We start from the raw sequence: 19,862 nt of genomic DNA, 5'->3' as shown, positions 1-19,862 counted from the left end.
GTAGTCAGAAAGCCCAGGTGGCCTGGAGCTTCACCTTACCCCCCCCTGCTTCGCTCTCTCTCTTAATTTAATTCAGTTGGCTCTATTGGCTCTATTTTTTTAAGTTTTCCAAAGCATAAAATATCTGAAATTAAAAGTTTTGCAGTAGTTTGGTACAATAATACGAAGATCAGAGGAACATCAACAGCAGCAGTGAGCTCTGTCCTGTTTCCTCTTTAAAGTGGAGAGCTGATGAAGCTCTATGAAATCTGAGATGTCAGAGGTGAATTTGTTGAAGTAAATGAAATGAAATGTTTCTATTTTTACTGGATCTGTGTCTCAGCTGTCCAACACACGTTCTGCCCTCTTTATCTATTACATGTTCTGTATTCATTCTGTCCATCCGTCTTCTCTCTCTGCCTCTAAATGCCTCTTCATGTACTCACAACGACTTCCTCCTGCTCTGTTCTTCACCTGTCAGGTCAAACGGAGAGAAACACTGACAGAAGTGACTCCAAACAAGCCGCCATCACTGTTATTCTGAGCGTCACCTTGCTGCGTACTGCCGGTCAACGTTTGATGAAAGGACTTCTGTTTAGTGTGCAGGCGTCTCAATCAGGGGTTTGATTTTGTTTCAGGTTGAGCACGTGAAGTCCTGTTGTGGTAACTGAAGACATGAGCACACGAGCTATCTCTCTGATTTCTGATGTAACGATATTGTGTCACAGTAGGTGCTCAGTGTTTATATAGTAACGGGTTATATTACCTACTGTTAATACCTACCTACTACTCATCTACCAAGACGGGCAGGGAGATGTCAGTATAGTAACAGAAATCCTGAAAACTGCTTTCCTAATTCATTCCCTATTAGAAACCAATCAACTATTAATCCCACTTTTATATTGTGCCAGAAAACCAAATGACCGCAGGTCGGTCTGAACTTGGCTCACACCTGGATTGCTTTTCATTATACTACATTATATAAAATAACAGAATATAGCAGCTCCTGAAACGTATTGTTTAGTCTGATAAACAGTCCAACAGTGTCTATTATTTGGTACTACTTATTGAAGTTCTGAAGAGAGTTTATCAGCATCTGTTGATTTCAACAGGACTGTCCTTGAACGCAACTTTTAAACCCAAGTAAACGTTCCCTCACTATTCCTTTATTGCTGGAAACTTTATTTTTCCATTTATGTTGAATTGCATGTTTGTCCAGCTGATCTTCGATGCATTATAATTCATTCAGCCGTACCAGTTCTGATTTTTCCCCCCATTATCAGATCCTATATACAGTACCAAATCATTCCAGGTGCCTGCACTACAACACCGTGTCAGGAGCTGGTCAGTCCCAGTTCAGGATAATCATCAGAGTGGAACAAAGTCTTACCTTCAGTGTCTGTGTTCTGGCAGAAGGGCGGCATGAGGAGGGCATCCTGTCAGCTTGCACAGACTTCAGGAGACCTGCAGTCTTATAGTCAGGCAGCAGGAGGGAGGATCGCAGCACAGAGGCTGCCTTCCTCCACTAACTCACTCAGTTTCTCACTCAAATCTCACCCGGAACTCATGTCAGATGATTTAACATGCGTCACTGGAGATGAACTTGTTCTGTTGTGTTCCTGCCATGTTTGTAACTGCATATTTATCATCGTTAAATATGATATCAGCTTCTGAAGGCTGCAGTGCAAACAGCTTTTACAAGTAGAATAGAAGTCTCGCAATAAATCCTGAGCATATTAGGATAATGTTAGTTATAATGTTCTGTATTTATTGAACAGTTTGAAATGACTCATTAAGTTGAATGAACTCTGCTAAGTTTGATCCTATTCATTCTGCATAGGACACAAGTCGATATTGTGCAGAGAGCCCTGAGAGCACGACACACTGCAACTGGAAAAAAAACAATTCTGTCAGTTCTTTATTGCAAACATCAATATTTGCAGTGCATATATATATTTAAAAAAAGACTATTCCAATCTCAAAAAGTGATGTTAAATATGGAAAACTATATTTGATCAAGCCAATAAGCAATAGACAAATTGACTAGTTGACTATAAAGGAGTAAAAGGAGCAGCAAACACAAAGAGAGTTCCCTTCACCTACATGTAATGTTCCCATTATGAGAACCATTTCTCAACGATGGACACAATATAGTGTCCAAAATAATGATTTGATATTTCCACCACAATAAATGCTTTCTAATGAAGGGGCTCTAAGAGTTATTACTGCTGTTCACTCTGACTTTTTTTTTTGCAGATTGTCGTTAGCCATCTTGAGTTTGGCCTTTATTAGATTGAGTTCCTCCTGATGTTCCAGCTCCTTATAGTCAAACTCTGGGTACAGTGATGTGGAGGCACAGGCGGCCCCCTGATACTCTCTGCTGCTCCAGCTCTGGCTGCTACTTTGCTCTATGATACCAACAACATTGTTTTGATTTGTGCTCTCTGTTTCCTCACTGCCCAGGTTCTGTATCTCTCCGTCACAGCGGGCCATCTCCTCCTGCTCCCCCCGGGGCTGCAAACACACTGGATCTGGGCCTGCTGCAGGCTGCTCTCCCCCTGCATCCCCTTGACGACGGCTGTCCGGTCTGTGCACGCCGTCGGCGGACTGAAGGACAGCACATGCTGTCTTGGATGACGATACATCCCTTCTCTGGTGCGTAACATCTTTCCTGTTTTCACTGTGCGTTACTGTAGATGTGGTGGGTTTCTTCTTGAGCCTGTTGATATCTAGCAGCTCCTGAAGGAAATAAAAAACAGTCTCACTTAAGGCCTGTGTTCTTTTTCATAGTAATGGTACATGATACACCAGAGCCGACATGTTGTAGAAACACAGGGTGGTGTTCATTTCTGAGGGACTGTGAATAAACTGCCTAGTACCTCTGAGAAACAGTCTGTCTGTGTATGGCCACTGGTCTAACTCAATCAACCTTGGGTGATGGTTGAATGGTTCTATTTGTGTCTCTTGGACATTCATTTTTCTAAGGCAGCTCCATTTTCTCAGCCACAAAAGGTGCTTTTGGCAAACCCCAAGGCTCGATTCTGGGCCCCGACCCTCTCTCTGTTTAGGTGCCACACCTTGGTCTCAAAATCACAGGTGGTCATATGTTGCATGAGCCAATAGTGCTGTTAGCTGGTCCGAAACAAATCAACTTAAGAGTTATTGTGATGAAAGTTTGTAGTGAAGTAGGTCTATGTTAGCGACCCACCAGTGGCTGCTGATCTCATTTAGTTTATCTGCCAATGTACATTTTTGCAGACTCTTGTTGAGTCTTGTTGCACCTCAACGCTAAAGCTACACTTGTGAAATGACGCTCGAAATGCTTCACAAGTTCTACTTTTTTACTGATTTGACGTCGTGAATGGAATCACCAGCTACAGTATTACCTTCCTCCGGCTTTCAGATGAGACGCCTGATGTCGAAGGAAAAGAAGACAGGGAAGTTGGCTGTGGCTCCACTGTCTTTCGTTTGGGCTTCCTAATGGACAGGAAAATGCATCCGTGGTAGATGATAACAGCATGATGGTAGGTCCGCAGTGCTGAGCCTGGGGGTAACAGGGGTGTTTCTGCAGAGACTTTCCTCCCAGGCATGCAGTCCTTCAGCACCTTGTAAGCTGCACGGTTGGAGGAGACAAAAGACATTCGGACGGGCCCTGTCCCGGCCTGAACCGCTGTCGCCACCAGAGAGGACATGTTGTCTGTTGCACTCTTTCCTGTTTGGGGGGCCAGCTTCTGGCCTTTCCTCCGTAGGACTGCGGGACAAATCCATATGCCCTGTGGAGATTCTGCCAGTTTCCCGGAGCCCTCAGAGTCAGACAGGGGCAGGCTCATTCGTCTGAGGACTGAGTTTGGTAAACTCCACAGGGGGATGGTTTTCACCTCAGCCTCCACTGGGATGTAAATTTCCAGCCTGTCAAGGAGATCCATGCTCTGTGCATGTCCCTGTGCACAGTAAGAGTTTATCAGTTAGGGTTCACGCTTCAGATTCAAGATTCAAGATTCAAGATGTTTATTTGTCATGTGCACAGTAAGAACACGATGGTGACACTGAGCAATGAAATTCTTACTTTGTTCGTTTCCCTCCACAAAGACACAAGAATATAAGATAGAAAAAACAATTATAAATATAAAAAAAAGAGGGCAATGTACAGAAGAATAATTTAAAAGACAGTACAAATATAGTGTGCAAAAAGTATACAAGTATTTATGGTTGCAGAGGTAGTGTGGTTCACAGCTATTTAAGAGCCTGATGGCCTGTGGATAGACAGGTAGATTTAGAAACTTTAGATAGTTTGAGGGACCGGTAGCATCACTAGCTCCCAGTTATTTCCTCCAGTACTGATTTTGAAATGAAATTTGGGAATGGGACTAAATGTAATTTCTTATACTCGCGACCATTCGTTTAAAAGATGATTCTTTAGATAACAATTCTGATAACTGATAACTGAAGTGGTTTGATTAGTAAATTTCCACTGTTTTCTGTTTTGCATCATCATAAACTTTCACTTATCACCAAAATAAAAAGAAAACTCTGATAGGATTGGAGTCCTTCATGTGGATGGTGACAACTAGTACACACAAACAAAGATGTCCGCTGGGACAAGAGGTCTGCCTGTGAAACACTTCCTGGTTCTCCCCCCGCCCCCACCTCCCTCCTTAAATAACGCCACATGTTAATGTTTGAAGACAGTTTACAGTGTTTAAAGGTGAAGACCTGCCCTTGTTATTTGACCAAACACCATTTTTTTTAGTTAGTTAGTTAGTTAGTTAGTACACCAGGTAAGAGTGTGAGGAAGGACAGTGACGTCATGCCGACGGTAACTACACGTTCACAGCTCGGTGGGAAACACAACGACGTCACGGAGCACAAAAAGGTAAAGCTGGAGTTTTTCCCTCACAAACATTGTGTCGTCGATGCTGAACCAGCGTAAATAAAGAGATGCAAGCTCCTCACCACAGCAGCCATGGCTGACGTCCTGCAGCTTTAAGGCTCAGTTGTCTTCCTTTCCGGTTTCATCTCGTCACTTCCGGCCCACACTCTTCAGAATAAAAGCGTCATCTGAAGAAAATTACACTAACAATCGCATACTTTACCAACACACTGTCATTTCTTCAGTTGGTAGCATTTGAACGTCATATTTGCAAATGTGGTCACAATAGTGACACATGGGTACTAGTATGTCCATTGCTCCTTAAATGATAAAGTTTTCCTGCTGGTCTGACAACTATCTGCAAGACCTCAAAGTCAGTGCAGCTCTGTGCTTTAAGTGTTTTAAACTGTTTCAATTCTATTTTTGCACAATAAAGATTCAACACATTGCTACCTGCTGCTTTTCTGTGGTGTATTGACCCTGCTTGTGGTTTTGAAGTATAACTTATGTGTCAAAATACTTATCCAGTTCTATATATCCATACTTATTCCATCTTCACCAGGTTCACTGTGCACTAGTGTGTTTGTGTAATTCAACTCAAAGGGTTTGGTCATATGGGAACATGTACCACTGAAGTACTGGCTGACAGAATGGAGGACCAGCCTGCAGGTGGGGGCTGCTGTACCTGATCATTACCTGACTTTCAGGTCCTGTCTTCAGTCTTGAGCTCTACTTTTTCAGTTTTGTTGGAACAAACACTCAACCCATGAAGTTAAAGCTTCTACAAATGAGATGCACAATCCCCTGCACTGGGCACTTTAGGGGCATGACACTATCCCAGTTATGCATGGTTTACATATCGATACACGTTTGTATATGAACGGATTACATTTACCATTATATCAAGAAAAATAATGCAGATTTAAACTTGTAGTTCTGCTCCAAGTAGCCAAACAAACGTTGGAGCTTTAAATGTTGTCTCCTGTGAAAAATGAGCCACTGGTGCTCATACTGAGGGAGATCAGCTGCTGGTCTTCAGTCACCTGTCACAGCTCAAAACCTCTTCTAATTACAAATGAATTCAGAGACATAATCTGCATCGATTGCATTGCACATTTAATCATTAGATGCAGAAAGTCAGCGTACAGTTCATTTACTGGCCTGTAGGTTAACAGAGGCCAAGCATGTCATTAGCTCTAGGATACTGTAGCCTACATTAGCAGTTGGTATGCTTATATATATATATGATTATATATCAGAATTGCTAAATTTGTGATATAAACAGGAATGAACAGGATGTCAAAAGTTCAGAAGGCACATCTTGACAAACATGAGTGTTAATATTTCAGTATGTATGATGAGGGAGGTCCTGAGGTGGAACTGAGGGGGTTGTAAGTTCTCCCTCGCTGCGTCTGTGTGGCGTTCCTTTCACCGTCCACACACAAAACTGTCTAAATACTAGCCCTGACTCAGGATTGTCATATGAAGTATTCTGGATTGCAGTTCACAAAATTCACTGGACCAAGAATGTTATTAAGAAGTGGGTGTCAGGATAAGTGCCACCCAGTCTACTCCTGTTTAGTTAAGTCTAAAAAAGGTATCTTACATAAACGTCCATCCAAAGTCCCCCTGGTGGACAGAAGATACATCAAGAGGACGACTGTTTTAAGCTGTGGCATTATAAAATACCTTCACAATGATTTTTATCAGCTGCTCAGTGACCGGACGTTAGTGATGACCTCGAAGCAAGAAACTCTAGAGCAGCGTATTTGAGAATAGTGCAATTTTTGCTTTATGACCTGATTAATGTGGTTTGATTTAGTGAACAGAAACACAATCCCAGATCCAATCCCATTATTGTCTCAGTCCTTGTTAGCCATCAGATCATCCAGAATACGCTCACACATGTACAGGCAGCGAGGCACGTGGAAGCACCCTGAACAGGAGAGAGGACAAACAATTACCTCACTGGGCAAAGCGTATGCTGAAATGATGAGGGCCTTAAAGGGGAATTCTACCACTTTAACACCTCACACAGCCTCCTATGATGACACTAAAGGCTTTATACTACTTCATCACATGTGTAGGAGAGCTGCCCAACACTTCTGACTACACCTCATGTATGTTCTTACCTTTAAAGGGGCCTCCTTTAAAATCCAGAGCTACCTTCCCATCTTGTGCCAAATAGCCAAACCACTCGCCGCTCTTAGCATCAGGAAACTGCACACAGTGAGGCACATATACAGTGGACAGCATTAGGTCTACATGTGCACTGAAATACACACACACACACACGTCTTTGTATCAGCGTTTTAGCAAGTTTTGGAAGTTCCACCTCACTTCAGTCATTCAATGTTTTTAAAACTAGTTCAACATTTTCTCTCTGAGAGTGAGCTGTACAGGTGGATCTTAACCTCCTGAGCGGGAGCAGACTGTAGGCTGGGAAATCAAAGCAGGAAAAATAAAGCAGAATATACATTTAGATACAAACTGCAAGGAAGTTTGTTTCAATCGTTTTGTTTCAATTACTGTTTGTGTGCAGATGAAGTGAATGAGGTGCGTGTTAATGAGGTTTCGAGGTGTTGGTAGGCACAGCCAGGCTAGCCGTTTCCCCCTGCCTCCAGTCTTTATGCTAAGCTAGGCTAATCACATCCTGACACTAGCTCTGTCTGAACACACAGAAACGTTGAACTCTTCCTTAAAATAAGACCTAAAACAGGAAGTTGTCCTGCTGTGCCTTGTTGGCACTGCAGTGTAGACTCACATGGCTAAAGGTGTATTCATAAACTTGGGAGAATCTCTCGAGCAGCTCTGGCTTCTTGGTTTGGCTGTAGGCCATCAGGAAGGCGATGAGAGCCTCACAGTGAGGCCACCACATCTTCATACTCCACTCCAACTGGGCACACACACGAGCAGATCACACCAGATGATCAACCAAATGCAAACAATGTCTACCAGCATCCAGTGGCGAAAGGAAAAGACCTTCATGTGTCTGGACGCTGGACTCACCTGTGTGGGGCAGAGACCGTCCACATCCAGAAAGGAGAAGAGGCCACCGTTCACTTTATCCCAGCCGTAGTGATAAGGGAGCTCCACAAACTTGTTGATGGCGGTCCTCTGGAGCTCCTCGTCCCCCTGCTCTGCACTGTACTGAAGCAGGAACCAGCCTGCCTCCATGGCGTGGCCTGAACAGCACGGGTTACCATGTGGAGAAGACCAAAGCATAATGGAAAACGGTCACCCAAGCTTCTCCGTGCACTCACCGTGCTGGCTCTTATCTGGCTGACTGGTCAGCAGGCAGTGGAACATTTACCTGGGTTCTGCAGACGACCATGGCAACCCGGCAGCTCCGCTCCCTCCGCTGACACGTTCTCCAAAATAGCTGTGCCGTCCCTCTGTATCAAGTATGAACAAATAATTGTTTGGAACACACTGAGCATCCAGGTTATCATGAAGAATTATTGGCTGCTGTGGCTCTACTACTGTATTTGGCCTGGTGGCTATGTGTTGGTGATTTTTTGAACTAACTAACCTGAAGCTCATCAGCACCTGAAGCGTATTAACAGAGATATTCCCCCACTTGTAATTGGTGATGCTCGTTAACACGTCCATACCTGGATATGTTGTAGAATCTGCTGTACACACCAGCTGCTCAGCTCTCTGTACTTGTGAACCACCTCCTGTCCCCGACCATCAGTTAGCTGTTGCACCAGACACAACAGCATCATGGGAACTGCCATGCTGTTGGTGGGAACATCTCCGGGAAGCTTTGGCCGGCCAAGGCCCGACGAGTCCCTCTGAACCCAGTGGACTAACTGCTCCATCATCTGTTCAGCTTCCAGCTAGCAGCACAACGCAGCGTTACGTCTATATCACTCTGCTCAATCACTAGTGAGATGTGGATCTCCACATAACACATGGCATGTTAGCTAGCAATGCAACACACAAGCCCCTGACTCCATCATAATTCACACTGAGCTTCAAAGCAATTGAAAGAACTCCAGTATGTTTAAACCTGGGTCCTATCTGTATGTACTCTGGTGTCTGGGACAACTGTTCATGCTCAAAGTACGTCCACTAATTAAAAAGATTAATAAAGATTGTTCCTCTAAGTGTGTGACAGCATCATGGAAAGGATCCCTACAGAGAGAGACCTGGAAGATCCTTTTGGTTTAACCACAAACAGCCGTCATATCGCTCTCTGCACACACACCAGACTCCATTCACTAAAGGGCTGTGTTATGGTGTCTTTGGTGTTCTTAGTTCAATTCAATTCAATTCAATTTATTTTGTATAGCCCAATATCACAACAGAGTTGTCTCACAGTGCTTTACAAAGTTCACTGAAATAAACAAGTGTTTAGTCTGGATTCAACACAATATTTGTGTAACACACTAGATGTTCTACAAGTTAAAATGACTGTTTTTGTCAATGGAGTCTGGTGTGCTTGAAGGAAGCGATTGTTTGTGGAAATTTCTCAATTCGATTTGGATATTTCTTGTGTAAAAGGAGACATTTCATCCTGAAAGTTCTCACACACATTCATGCTTCAGTGTCTTGCCTAAGGATGTCAGTATGTGGACAGGAGGAGCTGGGGATTGAACCACCACGGCCACAGTCAGTCGTAATAAGGCTCATCCTCTGGGGAACCTTACTTTCATGGATATCGAGCCATTTAGTTTTGAGACACACTGTCATGTACTAAGAGTTGGTGAAAGGGGAAAGTCTGGCCTGATGGGTTGAGAGAAGAGGTTAACTTTGAGGACCGGGAATATTCAAAGCAAATGTCACAGCAGTCTGGTCTGAAGTCAGAAGCCTTTGTTTGACAGACAGACCGACAGCCCAGAGGCCCCAAAACCTGCAGGGCAAAAACCTTTTCAAAATCCAGTCCTATGTATGATATACAATCTGGTTTTAACATCTTTGTACCTGCATGTCCTCGTCACCAGTGACCCTGCTCAGTTCATCCATGGCCATGACGTAGAAGCACTCACTGAATATAGTCCTCTGAATTTTGACAGGTTTACCATCTCTTGTTAAGCAGAAGGCACACTTCCACGGCCCACTAGTGCTGCTGGGGACACGGGCAAACTTTCTCAGGAAGGCACCCCCTTGGATACAAACAACAGTATAAGATTAGCATATGATTCGACACAGCAATGAATATAAAGCCCTCTTCAGACATGAATACATCAAGATATGATACATAAAATTGCTGGATTCATCTGTTAGCTGTTATTCAGATTTATGTGTAACATGTGAATATCTTATCCAGATGATGACAGAGCTGGAGAACAGTGGTCATGTGAGGGAAGAAGAGTGCTTTCTGTTCTTTCACGTGTTTTTAAAAAAAACAACAACACAAACCGTGCCAACAGCTGGGATTTTAACCTGATAAGTAGAAATATTTGTTCTGTTCTGTTAGCCTTGTGCTGTAAAACCCTTTCCAAGCCTCCTGTTTAATATCACAAATCAACGGTGATCGAGCTACAAGTACGGCTGCTTTTCCTACACAGGGGACATTCTGCAGTCCAAGGTTTCCACCCCACAGTGACAACATGTTGTGGGCTTAAATGAGCCTTGATGATGACGAGCAGAGAGCAAAGAGCAAACACTATCATGACTGTCATTAATCACCTACACAGACACACAGCGCTGCACCATCTGTTGCAGTGATTTACCTCTGGATGTGTCAAACTTTGAGTGTGAACATCATCTTTGCACTTAACAAAGTGTAATGTAGCCCAGCCGGAGGTTCACAGGACTCAGGTCTCCTGCTGTGTACATGTGGTGAACCTATGAACCATCTGTGGGCCCTTTCACACATGCAACTGTCTCAGAACAAGCATCCTGCTTAGTTAAATACAGTTTAAAATCAGAGACTTAACCTGAGAAAAAGAACAGAAAACACTGGCCAATATGGGGCAGACACACAGCTCCTTCCATGCTGTCGTGTCTGAATAAAGCCGGAAATAAATGAACGTCTAAGTCACATGTGTCTGACTGACAGTTTCACTGTAGGCACAGAGATCTGCTGAGGACGATCAATAAATCAAAATATTCTAGACTCCTCCAGTCCACAGGAAATTAAAATTATAGATATGATAAGATAAAAGAATAATTTTGTAATTTTGACTCTGAGCTGCTAACAGAATCAAGCTTTACATTCACATACCAGCTTTTGCTGCTTCAAGGATTTCAGGCTTGTGGAAGCGATCCATGGTTCGGTACAGGCGACAATACATCCACACCTGTGAAGCGAACGAGCCAAAATATTCACATCTGACGACCACATTTCACACAGTGGAACCGTGTGTGTTACGACACAGACTCACCTGTCTGCCCTGCAGCCACACGTACTTCAGCTCATCATAAACCTCCCCGTCCCTCCCAATACAAGTGAAGAAGCCTCTGAAACAGGAGGCAGGGATTCAGGATCATCACAGAGAAACAGACTGCACACACGCTGATTGTGTGCACCCTAAAAGTACCACAGGAACATTTCTGAATCTAATTTTAAAAAGCATTCAGGTGGAAGTACAGTACCCATGTACGGTGTCATGAGAGTGTTTGAGCCAGAAGTCCACTGCGTTGTCCAGTTCTTTGGAGATCTGCTCCCGCCACTCCCTCAGCTTCACCGCAGACATCGTTCCTTTCAAACAGAAGTCAGTCTTAGTCACAAGGACAGACACGTTATTGAATCACGTCTTCTAGCAAGTTTTGCAACACAAGTGAAATAATAATAAAAGCCAAAACATGGTTTCAACACAATATCACAATGTAGTAAGTGTTGCACCAATGCTGAAGCTGAAAGTGTTGGTTCAGCTGGGTTCAGATCTGTAGATGTGGTCCATATATAAGGCAACATTCACTTGACAGTGCGTCTCAGTTTGGGTTGTCTGGTGCTTAGTTTGACGCTGGAGCTTTGTCATTTGCAGAGAGTGAACAGCAGTGGGGTTATGTCAAAACAAAATGTAGAGAAAGAAGTAAAGTCAGAGGCTTTTTACCGATGACTGAAACATGTCCAGCTGGGAACAGGGAAGTCCTCGGCTCCGGCCCGTCTCTGCTGCTGGTCATGTGACTGTTGCTGGTGTCTACCATCAGCACATTCTAGCATTGGTGCGTCTGCAGCTTTTCTCTTGCCTCTTTTTTTCTTTAATGGGAGTTTTTTTTACAAGCGTTTACATGCAGACACAAAGGATCTGTGTCCCAGTCACAGTTTCTGTTTGAGGAACCACACAGAGAGAAGCTGAACACACTGTGACACCGTCACAGGGTCGTGATCTGGACTTTTCTCTGATCCATTTCAAAGATTTCATTTCTACAGACAACAAGTGTTTCTCTTTTATGGGATATTATTCCTGTTTAACATACCCTGGTGACTCTGTGGATTATCCAGGCGTCTGAGAAGACAACCTGCTGCAGATGTTTCTCTGTGTCCAGATGTGAACCATGTTCCACCCAGCAGTGGTTTTACACAGTTACTTCAGTGAAAACTACTTTCTTACTTACTTCACTGCACTAGTGGGACAGCTGCAGCTGTAAAAGCTCTTCCTTTCCTTGGATCTTTTAAATGCAGGACATTTGCTTGTGATGGAGTATTTTTCCTTTCAGGTAGAAACATCACACTTCCACTCATGTTTTACTGTAACAGAGAAGGCTGAGCACACAGACAGGAATGCCGCCATCAATAGTCCAGTGAGCAAGCCAGTGACGGATTTCTTCTTCCTTGGTTTCGTTACAAAGCGAGAAAACGAGTCGAGCCGAGCAGAGCCGAACCGAACCGAGCCGAACCGAGCTGCACCGCCGCGCACACACAGCTGCTCTAACCTGCAGGCTGTCAGCTGGAAGAGGACAGAGCAAAGCCAGGGAACAAGACGGTCCTTACCTCCAGTCCGCTGTGGAAGAGCCAGCCTGTGCCTGTGTGTGTGTGTGTGTGTGTGTGTGTGTGTGTGTGTGTCATGTGACAGGGAGGAGGAAGTGCTAAACGCATCACAACAAGCAGAGCTGCTGCTCAGTCAGTCACACCTACTGTCGAAAACAGCAGGATTTGCACATGCAGCATAAAACCCAGATGACTTTCTGGTTCCAAAGATCCTACAGGAAGGAGGTGAAGTGGACTCATGTGAGTCAGCCTGAGGAAGTGGTGTAATATTGTTGGAAACAAGAGCATATTGCAATTTTTATTAAGTAACTTAAAAAGGGAAAGAAAGAAAGATTTCAGAATCAGGATTCCTTTAATAATCCCCAGGGGGAAATAACTTTTTGTTACACACAGCTCCAAAAGAATAAGATAAAATAAGATAAAAGCAGAAAACATTTACATTTAAACATTCAAACATTTATTTACAGCAGAAAACACAGAGATCTAATCCATCCAATGGGACACAGTGGCCTAACAGTGTAATTACATGTTAAAAAGTCTGTCTGGGCCAGAAAAGACTGTTTTCCATAGACTTCCATTGTGGGAAGAGACCTCTGGAAATCATCAGAGCCACAACCCCTGCAAAATGACTTCACCACCAGAATTTGATCCATGCAGTCTGATAAGAAGATCTTAAAAACACATTTTATTAGTGCAGGTGCTCCACGGGCCAAACATTTTATGCTTGGGAAGTCTTTTTCTTAGGAATGAAGGTTTCTGTGCACATCGTGGAGAGATGGGGCTCCATTCAGTCCTTTGAAAGCTGCTCACTGGTCTTTGTTGCCTTTTTAGAAAAACCTGGTTCAGATGAGCATACAGCAGAATAGTACAAGGAACTGAGAGAGGAGTTAACACTTAAAACTGGGTTCTGCAAACATCTCCCAGCTGTAAGGAGACAATAACCTCTGCAATATCTTAACATAGACTAAAGACTGTTTTCTTCCATCACTGCCAAACAGTTACAACAGACACTACGATGGACACTACATATCATAGACCATATTCAAAAATGAAATGAGTGGCTGCTGAAACAGTATTTGACTGTAGATATGATTAGACCACAGCTAGAATCTGAATAAATGAATCCCTGTGCAGCTCATCCTGTTCTAAAGCACACTCTGACTTTTTCCCTGAAAAAGTGAAAGCTCTCGTTCATCAAACTGACAGTGGCTTCAGGGGGAAATTTCACCATGGATGAACTGGACCAAGCGGTCATGCACTTAAAATCAGACAAATCTCCTGGCCCCAACGGTCTGACTGCCAGTCAAAGGCTACGACAGAAAGATTTTAGATAACCAGCTTCACTGGGAGACAACCATGGATGGACAATGACTATTCTACATTTACATTACATGTTAGAACATCAACTCCCGTTTTAAGTCTTGCGTATGTATGGATGTGGTTCTACTATTATTATAGGAATTCTTTTACAAGGACACAGTTATTTCAGCAGCACTCCCCCAGTGTCCCCCCTCCATCAGGAGAGGGGTTCTGCAAGGATGCAACATTTCCCCATTTCTATTTATCTTGGCAGCACCTGAACAATTTTTCAATATTCTATATTATTCCCTGTCAGGGACCAAACAGCAAAGGCAGGGACACAAGAGTAAATATCCAACAAATAAGGCTTTATTTTGCCAAAACAAACAAAAAAAAAATCAATATTACAAACTGATTAAAATACATAAACCAGAAAAGTAACAACCAAATATTTAACTAAGGGCCCTTTAAAGAAACTGAGGTCAAACCCATAAGACAAAAGAAATCCAAAATGAACAAACCTGACCCCATGAGAGACTGGAGAAAGGGGTATATATATACAGACAAGGCTAGCCAATTGACAAACGAGGGGGGGGGGTCCCAATGTACAATTAACACCAAAATAAACCCAACTGCCATCTAAATACATAACACATACTACCAATATACATACATACCTAAACTAACCAAAACCCAAAGAAACACTAACCACTACATAATACAACATGTTAGTAAAGTTCTACAACTCTGAGCACCCCTGTCCAGCACTGGGAGTTGAGACGGTCCAGTTCCTGGTTCCAGCATAAAAGGGCACCTTAACTGCCGCCTCCCCCTTTTCCAGGACCTCAGGCACATGTGAGGAAACAAAGAGAAGGTAATATTAACTCTAACTAACTTAATAACCTTATGATAAATGTTAACCAAAATGCGTGCACTCAAATTGGAAGCTAATATCATAATGTAAATCAAGGAAAATAAACTCTTAAACCAAAATTACCGCATGGTGTTAACTGTTGATGAGTCCATCACATTCCCAGTGAGGTCAACTTGAAACTCCATCATCCAACAGCTCTCAGATTCAGACATTAGCAGCAACTTCTGCAGCAAAGGGCCACAGACCAGAATCAAACCCAGGCCACTGTGGTAAGGCCTAAGGTTTATCGGTACCCACAGAGAAAGTAATTCACAGGTTTGTCCCGCTACAATCTTTTCTTAACAGATATAAACAGGACATTGAGGTAAAAACGTCTGATTGGTGACTCTAAATTGCCCCTAGGTGTGAGAGAGTGTTGGCCTGTCTCTATATGTTGGCCCTGTGATTGGCTGGCGACCAGTCCAGGGATGTATCTCCAACTGGTGCATAATATACTGTATAGTTCTATTCCTGTGTAGAGGTACACAAAGAGTGGGCCATAGAGGGGTCACTGGGGGGCACAGCTTCAGGTATTATCCCACCGTGGGACTGTCTTTGTACTTCATGCTAACGTAGGCCAAAGCTTTTGATATCCATGCTTTGGTCACTGGCTGAATATATGATAAATATAGCACAGCTAACACATGGATCCATCTGTTGTGTTGCAGAAGCTGAGCACCATTTTATTCCTGCTTCAGCAGAGTGATATCAGAGTAGAATGTCCTCAGGAAAAGCTCCTTTCAAAGGCAGTTTGTTGATGACCTGCGTGGCACGGCCTACCAGTGTCCTCATTTCTGTCTTCAGACAGCACCGAGGCTCACATGACACCCTTTCTTCCTACATGTCTGCCAGTGCAGGCGGTGGGTGAGCCAGCATGTATAATTAACACATCTTCACTGCATGTGAATGTGGCAAAGGACTTATACCAATAATACAATATACAGCATATACCAATAAGAATGTTAGATGATTAACTACTATATTACCATTAATGTAACTGTAAAGATGAGTTATGATGACTCTTTGGAGATGGTTAGAATAATAATCATTTCTAAGGAATCTTCTCAGTCTTTTCCCTACACCAGGCATGTATATTGTTTGAAAAAGAAACTCCTCACCAACATCTTGTTGAAGTTGTTCATCCACCAGCAGGTGGTGCTTGACGACTGCATAGTCAAAGTGGAGGCCTCAGCCTCCTTGTGTCCTTTAAGTATAAGGGAGAATAAATGCTAATATGTAAATATGACCAGCACATTACAATAAGAGATATAATATATCATAAGGAAGGCTTCATTAAGTAATGAGGGTGGAGATGGCTGTAACACTCATTACTCAGAGTAAATCATTCACTATATGAGAGAAGTCGACCGCAGCCCTGGTGACGGTTACAACATGTTAGAGTTACATTCAGTTTCACTATTTAACTTTGGCTTTTTGTCTGACTTAACATCGTATTCAGTGAATATGTATTGTTTTACAGTATTATAGCCATCTTTTGTCTCTATAGTAGTGTCTATTTATACAATATAATGGTATTAATTATCATATTTACCAACTAATGTTATGGAGTTTTGTTTGTTTAAACTGTTTTAAACTGATTGTGCAGATGTTCAGCCTCTCCATAGGCATTGAATGTGTTGTCTGTCTTCCTGGTCAGGGCACGGACACCAAAAAACAAGTAATGGTCATTACGTCACCATAAGCTCTCAGCACAGTTAACGTAGCAGTGAATGGACAGACTGGTCCTTTATCTTCCCCCTCAGTTTCAGATGGAGGTGTTTTAGAGTGTTATAATTTAACTAATGTTTCATTCATATGTTTTCAAGGTACATTTCCTTTGATTTGTATATTAAATCAATAATTTATTTGCATCCAAGTTATGTCAATGCCATGCTAGACTCATAACAGACTGGAGCTTCTTATGCAGACGTGATTGGCAGCAACAGACTAACTACATTATCGATCAATCAATCAAACTCTTTAATTAAGAGAGAGACCCAAGAATTCAAAATTATGGATTCACATAACGTTACGTAACGTAACATACACTTTTTGATATAGTGACCAGCCATGATGATTAGCTACAGCAGGGCACCACACACGTGGGAGTTGATTTTATCACAGCAGGCCTTACTTCATTCATAATTATTTTGTGACAATCAAGTTTGTTGGTAAGTTTCTCTAAATCAGAATCAGAGTGAGAATTATTTTATTGTCATTATGCACGAAGCTCAACGAAACTGAAATAAAAACAGCAGCTCTCATGGACAGTGCAAACAATGAAAAGGTCAAAAAGACTGTGCAAAGATGAAATAGTGCAAAAAGAATTTAAATAGATTGTACAGTTCACGGGGGGGTTTTTACATTGGAGGAATAAAGGAATTTATACAAATATATATATATATATATATATATATAGGTGAAAGTACAAACATTTCGATGTCAAATGTTTCTTTATATTAAATGTATTCCTTTGTTGCTCTGTAGTTAAAGAACAACCCATCCAATCAATGTGTAGGAAAATAATCTAATCTACTAATCTAATATGATCATATATTTCCTACAGTGACAGGATTTTACTTCCCCATCTGAAAGAGCCAAACTGGAAGTGAGGTAACATAAACAATATTTAAACAATAGAGATGAATGGATCTGAAGCTAATTTTGATACTGAGGAAGTTGTAAATGTTTATTCATATAAATATGACGGACCACAGCTGTATAATAATGAGCCTGTTGGGCGTCCAAGAGATCAGGAACTGATGAGGGTTAGAAGAAATAACGGTCAGAGAAGAAGAGGAAGAGGAGACCTGGGCAGGTTGAGGGTGAGTGATCAGCATCAGTTCATAGATGGATAACGCTACACCTGTATATCTACAGGCTGTAGCTAACGCTGTGCTCACATCACTACACTGTACAGTGTGCTAGCATGTCAGGCTACAGTAAAACCAGCAGAAGCTCCAGATGATGCCGCTGTGTGCTGAAGGAGCAGCAGCTTTCAGTCTTTACATGGTTTCTGCTTCAAAATCGTATCACTTTCTCCTCTGAGTTTCTGCCCTCACGTCCTGTAAAACATATTAAACGCTGCAGTACCTCCTTAAAGTTTTCAGACAAGGTAAAGTATAAAATGTCCCAGAAAATGAACCTGCAAAATATACTATTATTAATGAACAATTAATAATCAGAGAAGGTTCGTAAATGAGAACAATATCTACTTATCCTAAACTCAAGGGGCACCTCACTCGCACCTTTTTTTTAAACTTGCCATGCCGAACGTTTGGCGTTGAGTCACCTTGAGCCCTGTAAAGTACGACTGTAGTTAGTGTTCTGTGAAGTGTGTTCTTTCATTTGGCTTCTTCTTCATCTCAGGCCATATATACGCTGCAGATACACTACTCACTAAAAGTTAGGGATATTCGACTTTCAGGTGAAATATATGGAAAATGTAAAAAGTGAATGCTACAGTGATATTATATCATGAAAGTAGGACATTTAAGTAGAAGCATGCAATGGTGATTTTATTCATCTTAAACAATTTATTGAAAGAAAATCTACCAACAGTGGTAGGTAAACCACAACAAAACATTTTCAGTGTCTCAATAAATTGGGACGTGGCCAAAGGACGTCCACTCCTCTCCTTTCTGTGACTCTTCCAGTCTCTGTATCACTGTTCCAACCTCCTGATGACACTCTGTGACCCTCTAAGCTCAGTGAACACCTCCGTCTGAGGACTTCCTGTTTGAAGCCTCCAGTGTTGAGGTGCTGCTGATCAACTGTTAGGTGTCGTCTTGGTCTCATGATGTCAGAATGTGAACAGCAGGATGAGGAGGACTGTTTAAATACCAATTCTACCTGAAGCAGGAAATGTATTGGTGGATTCATGGATCAAACCTGTTGTGAATGTTGCTGTTAAGCTTCTTGTTAGAGAACAGCAGCTGGTGCAGAAAGTACTGAGACACTGAACAGTTGGACATGTGCATTCAAAGGTTTAGAGAAGGTCACATTAAGTTCACCTGGAAAGGTTATAAAGCATTTTAGGTTCATCCTGAAGTTTCACCTGAAAGCTGAACATCCCTAACTTTTAGTGAGGAGTGTATGTTGCTTCTTTGCTGCATGCAAAGGGGGGGGGATGTCTAGCTGAGCATGTGCAGTAACCGTGTCCTCACCCTATCATGTTTCTCACTGGGGCAATAACACCTGGTGCAACCTGTATGATGTGGAAACACCTGAGGAAACCCTTCTGTTATAAAGTCACCCTCCACTGACTCACACTTGACTATAAACCCTCACATGAGTGTAGTGGACTTGTTGGGACAGTCAGAAACAGGGACAGGTGAATTCAGGCTCCGGTAACCATGGTTGAACCGACAGAAACTCAAGTCAAGTCACCCAGAGTCTGCTCTTCCGCGGTCGCGGGTTGCGAGGTTTCAGTTTCAAAATAAAAGCACCAGTCTAACTCCCCTGTTAGAACGTTTTATTCTGACGCGTAAAGCCGGAAGTGGTATTACCAATCAGGTCGCCTTGACAACTCCTCCTCCAGAAGACTGCGTGTGAGTTTGTCTCCACGAGAGAAACTTCAAAGTAGCCGCACAAGTTGCCTTTGGAGGCTGCAGGACAGAAGTTCACCGTCAGCCCCGGTTGAGTTATGTAGTCAGACCTGCTCCCTCCGCAGTGACCCGGTGATACAGCTGACGTTAACGGCAGTCTGGGCCTGTCCGGTGAACGCTGGGCTAGTTGGGAGGTAACCTACAACAAACCGTACCATGCATATGCTGGCGTCAAACGGATCCATAATGGACCTGGACTCGGAGCTGGTGAAAATTAAAGCACACTACTGCGGGTGAGTAGCTTCCCCGGGAGGGCGGACAGGTATGACGGCGGTTAGCCGGTGGGAGAAACACCTGTGGAGCAGGAGG

At 42.9% G+C, this 19,862-nt stretch overlaps 2 protein-coding genes across 4 annotated transcripts; both read right to left on the bottom strand.

Annotated features, from left to right (window-relative positions):
- Positions 1-1,794: 1,794 nt before the first annotated feature.
- On the bottom strand, positions 1,795-4,973 carry LOC139210251 (uncharacterized). The gene is made up of 3 exons (XM_070840264.1): positions 4,933-4,973; positions 3,366-3,920; positions 1,795-2,718 (listed from the first exon to the last, which is right to left on the bottom strand). The coding sequence occupies exons 1-3, from the start codon at positions 4,942-4,944 to the stop codon at positions 2,212-2,214; spliced, it is 1,074 nt and encodes a 357-aa protein (XP_070696365.1). The 5' UTR covers positions 4,945-4,973; the 3' UTR covers positions 1,795-2,211.
- Positions 4,974-5,948: 975 nt separating this feature from the next.
- Positions 5,949-12,762, bottom strand: renbp (renin binding protein). 3 transcript variants are annotated; one of them, XM_070839729.1, is made up of 11 exons: positions 12,738-12,762; positions 11,396-11,501; positions 11,185-11,260; positions 11,025-11,100; positions 9,779-9,960; positions 8,464-8,691; positions 8,163-8,244; positions 7,859-8,034; positions 7,614-7,745; positions 6,982-7,069; positions 5,949-6,785 (listed from the first exon to the last, which is right to left on the bottom strand). In XM_070839729.1, exons 2-11 carry the CDS (start codon positions 11,494-11,496, stop codon positions 6,712-6,714), a joined length of 1,215 nt encoding a protein of 404 aa, XP_070695830.1. In that variant the 5' UTR covers positions 11,497-11,501; positions 12,738-12,762; the 3' UTR covers positions 5,949-6,711. The 3 variants fall into 3 exon arrangements, with proteins under 3 accessions (XP_070695830.1, XP_070695831.1, XP_070695829.1); XM_070839730.1 differs by lacking the exon at positions 12,738-12,762 and adding an exon at positions 12,362-12,382; XM_070839728.1 differs by lacking the exon at positions 12,738-12,762 and adding an exon at positions 11,857-11,919.
- Positions 12,763-19,862: the final 7,100 nt, after the last annotated feature.

This window comes from Pempheris klunzingeri, chromosome 11, assembly GCF_042242105.1.
Source record: "Pempheris klunzingeri isolate RE-2024b chromosome 11, fPemKlu1.hap1, whole genome shotgun sequence".
NCBI classification, from domain to species: Eukaryota; Metazoa; Chordata; class Actinopteri; order Acropomatiformes; family Pempheridae; genus Pempheris; species Pempheris klunzingeri.
Note: the sequence above shows the minus strand (reverse complement) of the source record. Positions and strands in the feature narration are given on the sequence as shown.